The sequence below is a fragment of the Cucurbita pepo genome, chromosome LG03, assembly GCF_002806865.2.
Source record: "Cucurbita pepo subsp. pepo cultivar mu-cu-16 chromosome LG03, ASM280686v2, whole genome shotgun sequence".
Classification (NCBI taxonomy): Eukaryota; Viridiplantae; Streptophyta; class Magnoliopsida; order Cucurbitales; family Cucurbitaceae; genus Cucurbita; species Cucurbita pepo.
In genome coordinates this window covers 1561822-1575098 of record NC_036640.1, presented here as the reverse complement: position 1 = coordinate 1575098, position 13277 = coordinate 1561822, and the positions used below count along the sequence as shown (strand labels likewise).

Genomic DNA, 13277 nt, shown 5'->3' with positions numbered 1-13277 from the left:
TGTGTGAATGTGGTTTCCGCAACTATATCTATAACAAATAAAGTAATTCATAAATGCAATATTATATGTGTCCTGCTTCTACCAAAACCACAAATAATTAATAACGTAACTTTCAAACTTTATCCATGAATCTAAATAATCATGTTCAACTTCGATTATTCAACCTTTTGATTTTGTTATGTTGCGGATTGTTGGAAGGGAGTTTCGTATCAGTTAATCATGAGAGCTTATGCCACTTAAAGTGAATAATATTAAATTGGAATATAAATTACATAATTTTTTAAAGAATATTATTTAAAAGAAAAGAGCGGGAAACCAAAATTTCAGCGATCCAATGGCGGGAAAACTGCCAGTTTCTAAGAATCATAGGGGAAAGATGCGAATTGAGATCTTCAATTTTCTTTCCAATCATGCAATCCAAAATCAGCGCCTTCTTCAAACCCCGCCCTTCGATTTCAGCGCACAAGTCGCCGGAACCCTTGAATACAGACGCCGACGACTGCGACGATGGAGCATTGAAGATCTGGGAAAAAGCAGAGCATCAATACGTCAACACGTACAAGCGTAGAGCTCCGAGCTCCGATAGGTATCTCCCAGATTCTTCTTCTTCTTCTTCTTCTTCTTCCTCGCTCAGAAATTGTAATTGGCTGTTATTGATGAAATCCGTTTTGTTTGTTCTGTCACTCAAAAAATTTATATTCTAAGAATCGTGAGAAGTCCACAATGTGTAGACTCGGAGATAAATATTCCAATCCCAGGTGATTCGCCTGCAAAAGAAGAATTGGTTTCATTGACCAAACCTGTGGTCAAGAACAAGAAAAGAAGCTATGCTCAGTACCATTTACTTTTTGGCCAGTCTGATTTCTTACTCCATTTTTGTTCCACCTGTGGAATCAAATATGCTCGTGGAGATGAAGGCGATGAAACATATCATAAATCGTTTCATAAGAAGTACACATGTGGAATCCAATTTAAGGTGCAGCCAACGTTTTATTTTTCTTTCTCTGGTTTGTTTCTGCGTCTCTTTCTAATTGCATTTTTGCACCACTGGTAGGGATGGTCTCACGAAAGGCTTATCAATATTTCCACTGTTGAAGACGGCCGTATTTTGTTGGTGTTGAATTCTGACCCCTCTGCCCACTGGAACAAGGTTCAAACTCATTAAATTTGGACTGTTGAAGTCAAATACTTAGTGAAATCAAGTTATAGCGGGATAATCCAACATTTTTCTTCATGTTGATCAATTTTGTTCTACTGGCAGATTGAAGAGGTGGTCAAGATGATGGAAAAAGAGCTAGGAAATGGATGGATATTGCATAAGAACTGCCAGGTGCTTGACTTACTATAAACTGAACAATTTCAGAGTTCTTGATCATATTGATTCTTTTGCACACATTCATCAATTGATAGAAAGAGAATCAGCCTTTTTCTTCATCTGAATTTCATAATTGGGCTTCTAATTTGTTGTGCTATCAGAGTAAAAAATCAAATCTGTTTTCCATGTTCTCAATGTTTCCATTTCATCCGGACTTCCATATTGCATGTACTGTGATTCCTTACCATCATGTTTCTGCACTTAATTTTCTCATCCAACTGCAGGTTTATCTGTTTGTTTCATCCCAAAGAATTGTAGGATGTCTGGTTGTAGAACCAATAATGAAAGCTTATAAAGTTGTTTCATGTTTTCTGGACGAAAGACCCGAAGAGTCTAAGATGAAGGATTCAAAACCAAATTCAACAACCTTGCAGTTTGGTAACATCAGTTTCCGGAGAGAAGCCATTTTGAAGAAACCTACTGATAATCCCGAGGCATTGGATGTGACCCTGAATGGTGTAATTTTATGTGAAGAAGAAGCTGTTCCTGCTGTTTGTGGAATTCGTGCAATTTGGGTTACTCCTGCCAACAGAAGAAAACATATTGCCACCCAATTGCTAGATGCTGCAAGGTAAAAAAGTATAAACACATAAACATCATTATCTTTTCTATTCTACCGGAAACCCAACAAACTATCTGATAAATTTGGTTGGGGAGGGGAATGAAGTATTCCTTAAATAAATCTCTCTCTCTGTGAGGTTATAAGTAATGGGCCAAAACGAATCATATCTACTAGCGGTAGGCTTTAGCTGTTACACGGGTGCTATAGTCTTATAGGATATGCTAGTTTTATTGAATTGTTTGGACAGATTTTGTTTTGGAAAGGGCTAAAATTATTAGATATCTAGATGCTTGAATTTGTTTTTACAAAAGCTTACCAAATTGACACAAGACCGTCACCATTCTTTGGAAAGGGCAAACTACACATCAAAGTGAGATCTCATTCTTGTTTCTCTATGCTGCAGGAAAAGCTTCTGCAAGGGAGGTTCCCTCGAGTGCTCTCAATTGGCATTCTCTCAGCCAACTTCTTCTGGAATGGCTTTGGCATCAAGATATGTCGGCTCCAGATCTATATTGGCATATAAAAGCGACACTCTGATATGAGGATATTGAAATCAAGCCAATTCGATAGGTATAGAGAATAGCTTATGAAAATAATATGGGGCACTTTAATTGGTGTATAGTCTTTGTTTACTTACAACAAAGAATTAGAAAGGAATTAATAGAAATGAGATGAATTAGTATCAAATGCAAATCATATCCTATTAGAAATTAGATTGTGATATAATTATTTAAATATCCATGATATACTTTGGAACGGTTTAGCTCCTCCATGATTCCTGGTTTGAAACAATGAGATTTGGTTCCAAATCTGAAACTATGGAATCAAATTGTTCGAATTCGGTTCCATGGCCAGACTTGTAACGCGTACTAAATGGACCCACTGGCGACATCGAGGGTGCTTAGGGAGAATGAGAAGTATTAGAAAGTAGGAGATGATGAGGAAGAGGAATGGGGTCCGCGCGAACGATTCAAAAAATAAATTTTGGACTGGAAATTGATTGGGGGCCGCGCGAACGCAGGCCCCCGCTACCACAAATAATGACGTAGGTTCCGCCACTTTGGACAGACCTTAGACGGGCACCCCTCCCACAGTGCAATGGAGGTCACCAATCTAGGCCATGGACCTTAATGATCGCCCATTGACCCCGTCCAGGTAAGTATGTTGTAAAGTGCCTCTCCCATTACTTTTATAGGCCCCCCATGCAGCAACTCCTCACGCTTTCTCGATGTGGGACAAGTATAACCAAATTTAGCTGCTCTCCATCACCTCTTGGCTAGGAAAAATGTTATGTTCTCAAATCTTCACCATATGGTTTAGCCATTGTTGCAATCTTAGGATATGGATTACATTATTTAAAAACGTGGTTCACCCAAATTTTCTACCTCAACCTTATCGTTTTCATATTATTAAAACATAGAGTTAAAATGGTAAAATTTTTATAATACTTTCTCAAATAGTGGAATGATTTGAACCCATGACCTAAACCAAAATCATAAGCTAAAAGTGCATTATTTTCCCTTCAAAAATGATTATTGGTAACAATAAGTATAAAAGAACAAAAGAATAGGCGAGATAGTAAAGTATATAATAATCCCAAAACAAGAAAAGAGAACAAAATTTGAAGGTTTGGTTTTGGGCAATGAATAATTATCACTTTGAAAAGAATAAAGAATAAAGAATAACTCCCACATTTAAAAGCGAATTCCACGTTCTGATTCCATTCTATGAATCAAAATGCCTTCATCCACATTCCCCCAAACGTGGCCTTACAAGCAAGAAAGCGAAGGTAATAAGGAGAAGAGCGTCAAAATCAAGCTCGTGGAAATCATTTACAAACCCATATTTGGACTAATAAACCCTTTTACAGCTGCACAAATTATTTAGTGAAGGTTCTGATTCCCATATCTTTGCCTCAGATTTCAAATATGAACATGAATCCACCAATGGTCCATCATATCCCACAAGGATCAAACATTCTGCCTTATCTCAAAAGTTATCAAGACCTTCAAATTTTGGCGTTCTTGTTTGAACAACAAGAGTTAGATACAAGAATACAACATTTTATACGAACCTGTGATTCATACGGTACACGTATAATGATTGTGGTATGAATAATGAATATAAATTTTCTTCTTCCCATAGCAGAATTTGAACACTTCAGCTAACTAATTGGGTTTCACTCTGCTTGAAAGAAACATCATCACACTCATTTCCAAGTATGAAGTTACCAAATTCCTTCATCACTTGTGCATAAACAGGCTTCCGGACATCGGCAGTCTGTTCAAACGATTATAAGAAAGTAAGAGAAATTGCAGGACAAAGAATGAAGCAACAAGAAATTTACTCACTTGGTTCATAATCTGTTCAATTGACATCCATAACCACTCCCCAAACTCTTGCCTTTCAGTTCCATCACCCAGAAGATTAATCTCTTCTTCTTTTCCGGTGAACTTCATTAGAAACCTGTCACGAGCTTCAGGATCGATCAAACCAACATGGAAGCTTGAAGGGGATAACACATAATCCTTAAACATTGATCAAGTTTTCGAGGAAGAAAAAAAAGAAAAACAGTTACCAAATACGCACGCAATAGGTTCTTTAATGATAAACAAGAAGATTATACCAAGAATGCACGACTCTGTCCAGACACGTTTTAAAAAGGAGGTTCCTTAACATCAAAAGGACAGAAGCCAGATTTTCAGGTGACAATACCACTTTTGGGTTTGGCCTTTGTATCTTACTCCCCAGTGTTTGCTGAGTTTGATGCTGGTTTCGGGCGAGAAATCGTAACTAAGCCAGTAGGGTAGCTATATATTTAACCATAGAACGAATCAGTCCCGATTTCAACGAAGCTGGATTTCATTTTTCTATAGAAAAACGAGATATAGAAGCTGGAGGCATCTCCAAATGCATACCTCTGCAATAATTTCTGCAGAAACTACCCCAGTTTCTTCAGCGAGTTCTCTCTTGGCTGCCGTAGTGAGATCTTCGCCTTCATTTACACCACCCTGTATGATGGCAAATCATTTTCAAGGAAAACAAATCTAAGGATCCTCCACTACCTTCAAGCCCCGCGAGGCAGTAATAAAGGCTATATCATTTAGGGATACAATACAATGCAGATGTAGATGAAATACATCATTTCTAACACCTCTCAGTCTCATGATTGAAAAGATAAGAAACACACAAAATTGTCAATGTTCCCATCAATACCATAAACAGATTTCTGAAAGGTAATACAGTTCCCTAATGGAAAGAAACCATGGCAGCATAGAAAGAATTTTCACTTGAAATGTTCTAGCCATTGCAAGAATTTCACTAAGAATATGTTCAAAGAGAAGATTCGAGAGAGATGGATTCAATTTTGCACAAATCCCCTTCTCATTTGAGAGGATCCTCGAATTTCTCACTCGCGTGTAAGAAAATCTGAGGAGCCCTTCAAAAGGATTTCCGGATATTCCCACAAAGAAATCAGAGATGGAACCTATAAATTATATGCCCTAATTCGCACGGAATAAAGCAGCGAGACGGTGCTTTCCTGTTTCCCAATGAATAAAGTTGGAAATACGTCGGAATAGAAATTACCTGAGGCATTTCCCAGACTTCAGGCCTGTTCAGCCTCGAAGCTGCAAAAATCTGCAAAAGATTAAATGGACAGAAAACAATTATCATCAACAGAAGAAAACAAGATGGGAGAGAAAGAAGAAGGCGAGGAAGGATAAGAGAAATTACTTTTCCAGAAGGATTAAAGAGACAAATCCCAACGTTTCTTCTGTAACCTTCTGGAGGAAACTCCATGGATGATGAAGAAGAAGACGAAGGCCGGAAGAGACAGCAACACGATGAAATCCCCCTCCAATGAGGCGTTGACGAGACATCAATTGAAAAAGAGGGGCAATTTGGTCCAAACACACTCAAAGCAACCATTACGCTGTCGTTTCCGTTTACTTGATTCCCAAGTCTCTTTTGGCGTTTTGAAATTTCCTTCCAAGTTCTTCTATTTTGCTTCCTTAGTACCAAAGCCCCAAATCTGATATTTTATTCCTAAAATACCCTCACCGCCTTCTCCTTCTTACCATAAAAACCTAAAACCCACTCTGTAAAAGCCCCCATAGCCTCCTCCTTCAAGATTTCTCTCTAAAACCCTCTTCTTCTTCTTTCTTCTTCTTTCTTCTTCTTCCTTCTTTACGAGATTTTTTCTTCTGTTCCGCAATTGAACAAGAATTCATTCACTTGTAGCGGCGATGGTGGAGACCGCTGGAGGCGTTTCGTTCCCGATCGTTTTCCACGACGGCGAGCAAGATGTCCCCATCGGTTCCGTCATCGTTTCTTCTTTGACGGATTTCAAGAATTTTCAGTCGGATTTGAGCAAGATGATCGGAATCTCTTCGCACCAATTCACGGTTTACCTCGCCGAGTACAAGATGTCTCTGGATTTCTCGACGAAGATTCGGCGGAGAATCCCCATCACCGGGAAGGTCAACTTCGGCGCAATTTCCTGCGAGAAGAACAGCTTCTTTCTTGTTGTTTTGAAACGGTCGAGACGCGAGAGGAGGCGGAAGGTTACCGACAACAACGAAGACGAATACTACCTCCCGTCAGCGACGAAGACGAGGGCAAAGACGAATCAACCGAATAAGAAGAATCCACCGGAGAATGTGATGTTGTTGAGACGAAACGCTGGCATTGAAAACGAAATGCTCTCCGGCTTCATCTCGCCGGCGATGGACCGATACGATTACGAAGAGCGAATTCGGAAGCTGCAATTGGAGAGGGAGAACTACTCAACGAGGGTAGGGCTAAGGAATCTGACGGTGGGCGGAGACGGAGACGGTGGCTGGAACGGTACTGCGAAATCGAAGACGACGGCCTGCCGTGACTGCCTGAGTGCGAGAGAGACCGGGGTGGCAGTTGGATTTCACTGCTGCGCCAACGATGCCGTGACGGCGGGATTCCGGTCACATGCTGGTCCGATAGCTCGACCCATAAAAGAATCCGAGCCGAATTAGCTTATTTTGGTCTTCTCGTTGTGTGCGGTGCGTGTGAATAAGTAACAGAGTAGGTGGAAGGGAAGGAGAGGGAATGGTGGGGGGAGGGGGGAATTATTCGTGTGAAGTCGAGTACACCGTAAGAAGAGTGTACCAAATTCTTCCATTGGCTTACAAATGGCCCTTCAGGAGGAAGGATCGTAGCCGTTGATCACAGAGAATCAGCAGGTTGGTCCACCATCCACCTAATATTTTCTTTAAAATTGTGAGACTATTTTGACCAAAAGGAGGAAAGAGTTTTTTTTTTTTCTTTTTTTTTTTTTGTTTAACGATGTGGGAGTAGAAGAAGAGTCTGCTTTTTCAATATTGATATAATTATTATTAATATTGTTGTTGGTTTTCCTCCCAATTAAATTTCTTCTCTTTATTTGTATTTTAGCCGGAATTTATTATTCGCTTTATAGTCCAATTCAAAATGACCATTCGCTCCTTCTGTTCTTTCATGTGTAGTGTCATGTTGGGGGGATTGGATTGGGATTTCCTTCAATAAAATATTGGATTTCTTTTGAAGGTATTAAGAATATGGGTATTTTCAAAGATCTATCTTGTTTATTTTTCTTTCATATTTCTAAGCTGGGAAAGAAAATAATGTTTCTGCTCAAATGTGGGTTTGAAACTATATATTAAACAAAATTATTTTGACAAAATATAGTTGGGGTAAGACCTATCTTTGTTTGTCTTTAACCGACATGAAATTGGATGAAATAGTATGTAAGATGGACATTGGTGACAAATATTGATATTGTTTTAAAATTTGTGTACTCTCTAAATAAGAAGAATATTGAAAGATTGGAAAGAATATAAATTTTAGTGTTTGCGAAAAGGTTAGTGGAAAACTGAAACATGTAATTATAGAGAGGAGAAAAAAAAGGTTAAGAAAAGTTTGGTCAATATTATCGCGTTGGTAATGGTTTGGAAAACAGAGGTTGAAGATGACAAGGTCCGAAGGTTACGTGATATTTCTAAGAAAAGCTTTGGTTGATGTCCATATTCTAACTCCTCCAATTCCCCCCCCTCAAACTCCTCTCCCTTCCCATTTTTCTCTCCCTCTCTCTCTCTCTCTCTCTCCAATTCCAGGCCATAGAGAGAGAGAAAACTCATAAACAGAGACACTTCCAAATGGCTTCTTCATCCGTGGATCAACAACATTTCCAATCCCAATCCAAGCCCACCGACCCACCTCCCCCGCTTCCTCCCTCCGCCGGAAACAACCCTCCTCCCATCTACCCCCCACCCACCACCCTGGGGTATCCTCCTCACGCCCATGGCTACCCTCCAGCCATGGGGTATCCTCCAGCGCCACATCCAGGGTACCCTCCGGCCCCAGGGAATTACCCCCCTTACAACGCCTACGCCTACACCCAGGCCCCTCCCGCCGCTTATTACAATAGCAACAACAACAACAACAATCCCCAATACTACCGACAGGAGACGGCAGGCGCTGGATTCCTCCGCGGCATTTTTGCGGCGTTGCTCCTTTTGGTGATTATAATGACCATGTCCAGCATTATCACCTGGATCATCCTCCGCCCCGAAATCCCAAATTTCAAAGTGGATTCCTTCTCCCTCACCAATTTCAACATCTCCAAATCCAATTACTCCGGGATCTGGGACCTCAAAGTAACGGTCCAAAATCCCAACCACAAACTCAACCTGCATTTCGAGCGGATCCGGAGTTTCGTGGACTACAATGAGAACACGGTGGCAACCTCCTTCTCCGACCCTTTCTTTCTGGACATGGAGAAAAGCAGGCAAATGCTGGTTAAAATGACCTCCAGTAGCCCGGATGACCCCGGAAATTGGGCCCAAACGGAGGAGAAGCTCGAGCGGGAGAGAGCCACTGGAACGGTTAGTTTCACCTTGAGATTACTCGCGTGGACAACTTTCCGTTCTGGTTCCGGGTCTGGGTGGACCAGGCGCGTTATTCTCAGAGTGTTCTGTGAGGATTTGAAGCTGGTCTTCACCGGACACACCACCGATGGCGTGTACTCCCCCGGCGCCCACTCGAAGACTTGTAAGGTTCTCGTCTAGAATATTCCTGGGTGAAATGTCTCTGTTTTTCTTCTTTTTAGAATTTTTTACGTCTGTTTCCCCTTCTCTAACGAGCCTTCTTCGGTTTGGATTGTATATAATATAGGTTCGTAACACAACAATTGCGCCCAAAACTTCCATTTCTTTCATTAACAACTTTGTATCCCCACCTTCCATTCCAATTAAAAAACACTATAAACTCATAACTTCAAATTTTCATTCAATTTTTCTTTTTCTTTTCCTACACATAATTTGATCTCCAATTCGGATTTTCCAACTATTAACATTGTTTCTAAAATGACAAAATCACTTTAATTATTAACAACAAATTATAATTTAAAATAAGTGGATTGAATTATAAAGTTAGTAGTAAGTTGTTGAAGGACTTTAATAATTGTTCGTACCAAATAATCAATTATTAATTTCAAATCAATGTATTATACTATCCATTAAGATCATTATTGCCATAATTAAAGTAACAACATTCATTATAGGCCTCCAAATCAATTTATTACAAAAACAACGGTGGTGGGGCCGGATTGGAAATGAACGGTGTAGATTAAATATAAATACCCTCCATTCTCCTTCACTCCCACACCCATTCAGTTCTCATGGCATACGACTGCGAGAAGCACTGCAAGAAAAAGCGCATTAAGCTCCTAACCCTAATCGGCGCCGTCGTCGGTATCTTAATCTTCCTCCTCCTCCTCAGCATCCTTATAATCTGGGCCGTCCTCCGCCCCACCAAGCCCACTTTCCTCCTCCAAGACGTCACCGTCTACGCCTTCAACGCCACCGTCCCCAGTTTCCTCACCTCCAATTTCCTCCTCACTATCTCTTCCCGCAACCCCAACCGCCGCATCGGAATCTACTACGAAGACCTCCACGTCTCCGCCATTTACCGGAACCAACAGATCACTCTCCACACTCTCATCCCTCGGTTTTACCAAGGCCATAAGGAAGTTAGCGTATGGTCCCCTTTCGTCTCCGGCACCGCCGTCCCGGTTGCGCCCTTCATCAGCACGGCGCTGAATCAGGATCGTGACGTCGGAGCGCTGCCGTTGCTTGTCAAAATTGAGGGGCGGGTCCGTTGGAAAGTTGGAAACTTTATCAGTGGTCGGTATCAGTTCCACGTGAACTGCCCGGTGGTGATCAAGTTCGATGGGTGTCCGCCGTCCGGAGACGGATCCATTGTTCAGTATAACGTGAAGTACCAGGTGGTTCAGAGATGCCATGTTAGTATTTGAATTTAGGGTAAATGTGCTTTCGTCCAAGGATTAGGGAAAAATAAATATGTTTTAATAAATGAGATTAGTGGTAATGTGGGTTAATTATGCAGCTTAATCTCTTTTCATTTTTGTAATTTTATCTTCATCTTTAATCTTTAAAAAGTTGTAATATACAACTTCCAATCTTGATTTTATGTGTTATTTGTCAAATCTTTAATATACATTTTATAAGATTAAAAAATCTATTAAATATTAAATATAAATGGACGAACCCGAGACCAAACTTTGTGTGCAATGATTAAGACACTCGAGTAAAAAAAGAGTACATGAATCAACTCATACCACAATCAAATGAGCGCGATGTTGATGATAGGATGACTAAAAAAGACTTACATAGTTAAGCTTTTTTATGTTGGATAAACTTGTGTTGGTTCGTGGGATAATTTAGTCTTCTTCACTAATCAAAAGAATGAAGCTTGTATGATACCTTATTGGCATCCGGACTATCACATGAAAAAAGAAAAAGGGATCATATTCGACGTTACATATAATAAGGTATATGAACTTTATTGTATAATGCAATCATAATCATATATTCTTTATAATATAGTTTAAACTCATATAAAGTGAGTTAAAATATTAGTAAGGTTGTAGTATTATTATATGTAGCACTAGTAATAATATAAGAAGATAAATATATTCCCTAAACTTTAGAAGATTGTAAAGAGGCAAATTGTGGAAGTGTTGAATGGAAGCTTCACATCCAAAAATGCCCTTTTACATATTCCAATCTCTTTATCCCATATGCTTTTATGCGTCATATCGTTCCTCCTTCCCAATGTTATTTATTATAATATCATATGTATATATGAATGGGGCACTTCATATGCAAGATTATTAATTGTAATGCATTTAATCCTCCTTTAAATGGCCATTTCTCAGATTCATTTAATATCGATTTAATGTTAGATTAAATGATGTGAGTATGTTGTATTTATGATGAGATTTTGTTATATTTTGTACGAATAAGATATGGTTTTTGGTGGATTGTTACCTTCTTTGCTAATAGAATATTAAAATTCACTTTTTTAAAAGTGAAAAAGTAGTTTTTTTAGAACTATTATATTCTTTATGATTATAATTTACAAGACATTTTAAGGTGTTATTAATAAGTAAAAAAAAAAAAAAAAAACAAATCTTTTATTATCATATCTCTATATCGAGAGGAAACCTAGAAGAGAAATTACAAAGAAGACAATATTGGCTAGCGGTGAGCTTGAATGGTTACAGATAAACAATTATCTTAATTCCAGAAACACCCTAAAGAGAACGCAATTGGAAACGGTTGAGTTGGGTTTAATTTATTTCATTATGATTCCCTTTTTCTCAACTTAATTTGCCCAAACAATAACAAAGATATTTCCATTAAATCTACATTCATAGGTGTTTGGGTAACGCCATTCATATCAGAATTGCTGTTTTAAAGCTTCATGTTGAATAGCTAATTGGAGGAATTAATCAAAAAACTAAAAAGAAATCAAAATGGACAATGTCAAAAGCAGCCCTATTATTTCAACAAACAGTATTTAATTCGTTTAATAAAACCATGTAGCAGTTTTTTTATTATTTAAAGAAAGATAAATAAAAAGCTTGGGAAGCTTCAATGGAACTGGGTTGGGAATTAGAATATATTTATTTCAACTTGTTAAATTCTGGCGTCTTCCAATGGCTGCCGTTGACATTTTTGTTCTTCTCTGTTTCAATTTTCTTTGAAGGATGACAAAAGTTCCATATCCGCTCATTTAAGGAATGACCATCAGTATATAATCAATGAATACTATCTCTATGGTGAATGATGAGAGCATATGTTCAAAGTGGACAATATCATATTATTGTGGAGAGTTGTGTTCGTCTAACAGTTACATAGATCATTGTAAGGGGACATATTTTGATTTTCCAATATTTTCAAAGTCAATATAGTATTACTTGACCAAATTATGATGTCAACTCTTCTATATCCCACGTGTTGAATCAAACCCTAAAATTTGATCATTAAAAAAAAAAAACAAGTTGTGGGCTTTCCTTACAGAATGCCCCAACTTCCTTATAAATATACTAAATCATCCAATTCTAAATTCACTTCGCTTTACCATTATTAACTCTAATCTCCTGCTCCATGGCCGACAAACAGCCCTATTTGAACGCCAACTTCTACGGCCCCACCGTGCCTCCTTCGTCCAAGAGACACCGCGGGCGGCGCGTCCTTTGCACCATTCTGAAGGTGGCAATTGGGTTCATCGTGGGGGTTGGTATTGTATTGTTGATATTAGGGATTGTGTACCGTCCACATAAGCTTGAGTTCAATGTGACCTCCGCTAAACTCACCCAATTCAACATCACTGCCAATCAGCTCTATTACAACTTGGGTCTTAACGTTACCATCACAAACCCCAACAAGCGCTACCGAGTTTACTACGACACTAATGAAATGGTTGTCCTTTATAAGAACCGGAGGCTTAACAGCCTCTCGCTGCCAGCGTTCTTCCAAGACACCAAGAGCACCGCCGTCCTCAGCCCCAATAACTTCGAGGGTCAACGCCTGATCCTTCTCGCCGGCGATGAAATTGTTGAGTTCAACTCCGAGAAAGCTGAGGGGCAATACCCGATTGATGTCAAGTTCTCTTTCCGGTTAAGGATGAAGTCCGGTGAGGTGGTGTTGAAATTAAAGCCCAAGGTGCACTGTGGATTGAGGGTTCCATTCAGTAATGCTCCCAAGTCTTTTGTTTTCTTTCCCAACACTGCCTGTGATTTCCAATTCTGATTCATTGCTCGCTTTATGCTATTTATTATTCTTATTGCTATTTTGTAATTTGATTGTTTTTAATACAATAAATATGATTCACAACTTGAATATGTGGGACAATCTTATGTTCATCTTAAATTAATTTATCCAAAAAATGGATCAATTTAGCTTCATTCTAATCCAATTGTTAGAGCGCTCCACGGTGGTATGATATTGTCTACTTTGA

The 13277-nt window shown here is 39.2% G+C and overlaps 5 protein-coding genes and 1 non-coding gene across 6 annotated transcripts; 4 read left to right on the top strand and 2 right to left on the bottom strand.

Moving 5' to 3' along the window:
- The first annotated feature begins 345 nt into the window (after positions 1–345).
- On the top strand, positions 346–2624 carry LOC111791055 (protein CHROMOSOME TRANSMISSION FIDELITY 7). The gene is made up of 6 exons (XM_023672240.1): positions 346–586; positions 706–976; positions 1055–1150; positions 1262–1330; positions 1600–1946; positions 2341–2624. Exons 1-6 carry the CDS (start codon positions 411–413, stop codon positions 2477–2479), a joined length of 1098 nt encoding a protein of 365 aa, XP_023528008.1. The 5' UTR covers positions 346–410; the 3' UTR covers positions 2480–2624.
- Positions 2625–2937: 313 nt separating this feature from the next.
- LOC111791914 lies at positions 2938–3100 on the bottom strand. Its single transcript, XR_002814703.1, has one exon. It is a non-coding gene; the product is annotated as a U1 spliceosomal RNA (small nuclear RNA).
- A 757-nt stretch (positions 3101–3857) lies between these two features.
- Positions 3858–6251, bottom strand: LOC111791152 (nudix hydrolase 26, chloroplastic-like). The gene is made up of 6 exons (XM_023672390.1): positions 5673–6251; positions 5526–5576; positions 4856–4948; positions 4653–4747; positions 4289–4403; positions 3858–4217 (listed from the first exon to the last, which is right to left on the bottom strand). The coding sequence occupies exons 1-6, from the start codon at positions 5865–5867 to the stop codon at positions 4098–4100; spliced, it is 669 nt and encodes a 222-aa protein (XP_023528158.1). The 5' UTR covers positions 5868–6251; the 3' UTR covers positions 3858–4097.
- Positions 6252–8107: 1856 nt separating this feature from the next.
- Positions 8108–9019, top strand: LOC111791665. Its single transcript, XM_023673102.1, has one exon. It carries the CDS (start codon positions 8108–8110, stop codon positions 9017–9019), a length of 912 nt encoding a protein of 303 aa, XP_023528870.1.
- A 600-nt stretch (positions 9020–9619) lies between these two features.
- On the top strand, positions 9620–10442 carry LOC111791087 (NDR1/HIN1-like protein 1). Its single transcript, XM_023672289.1, has one exon. The coding sequence runs from the start codon at positions 9631–9633 to the stop codon at positions 10264–10266; it is 636 nt and encodes a 211-aa protein (XP_023528057.1). The 5' UTR covers positions 9620–9630; the 3' UTR covers positions 10267–10442.
- Positions 10443–12424: 1982 nt separating this feature from the next.
- Positions 12425–13069, top strand: LOC111791661 (NDR1/HIN1-like protein 10). The gene has a single exon (XM_023673095.1). The coding sequence runs from the start codon at positions 12425–12427 to the stop codon at positions 13067–13069; it is 645 nt and encodes a 214-aa protein (XP_023528863.1).
- The last annotated feature ends 208 nt before the right edge of the window (positions 13070–13277 follow it).

Coding starts and splice junctions, on each gene's coding strand:
- LOC111791055 (XM_023672240.1), top strand. CDS start 411: ATGCAATCCAAAATCAGCGCCTTCTTCAAACCCCGCCCTTCGATTTCA. Junction 977..1,054: donor CATGTGGAATCCAATTTAAG/GTGCAGCCAACG, acceptor CACCACTGGTAG/GGATGGTCTCACGAAAGGCT. Junction 1,331..1,599: donor TATTGCATAAGAACTGCCAG/GTGCTTGACTTA, acceptor ATCCAACTGCAG/GTTTATCTGTTTGTTTCATC.
- LOC111791152 (XM_023672390.1), bottom strand. CDS start 5,867: ATGGTTGCTTTGAGTGTGTTTGGACCAAATTGCCCCTCTTTTTCAATT. Junction 5,577..5,672: donor TCTTTAATCCTTCTGGAAAA/GTAATTTCTCTT, acceptor AATCTTTTGCAG/ATTTTTGCAGCTTCGAGGCT. Junction 4,218..4,288: donor TTGAACAGATTATGAACCAA/GTGAGTAAATTT, acceptor TCGTTTGAACAG/ACTGCCGATGTCCGGAAGCC.
- LOC111791665 (XM_023673102.1), top strand. CDS start 8,108: ATGGCTTCTTCATCCGTGGATCAACAACATTTCCAATCCCAATCCAAG.
- LOC111791087 (XM_023672289.1), top strand. CDS start 9,631: ATGGCATACGACTGCGAGAAGCACTGCAAGAAAAAGCGCATTAAGCTC.
- LOC111791661 (XM_023673095.1), top strand. CDS start 12,425: ATGGCCGACAAACAGCCCTATTTGAACGCCAACTTCTACGGCCCCACC.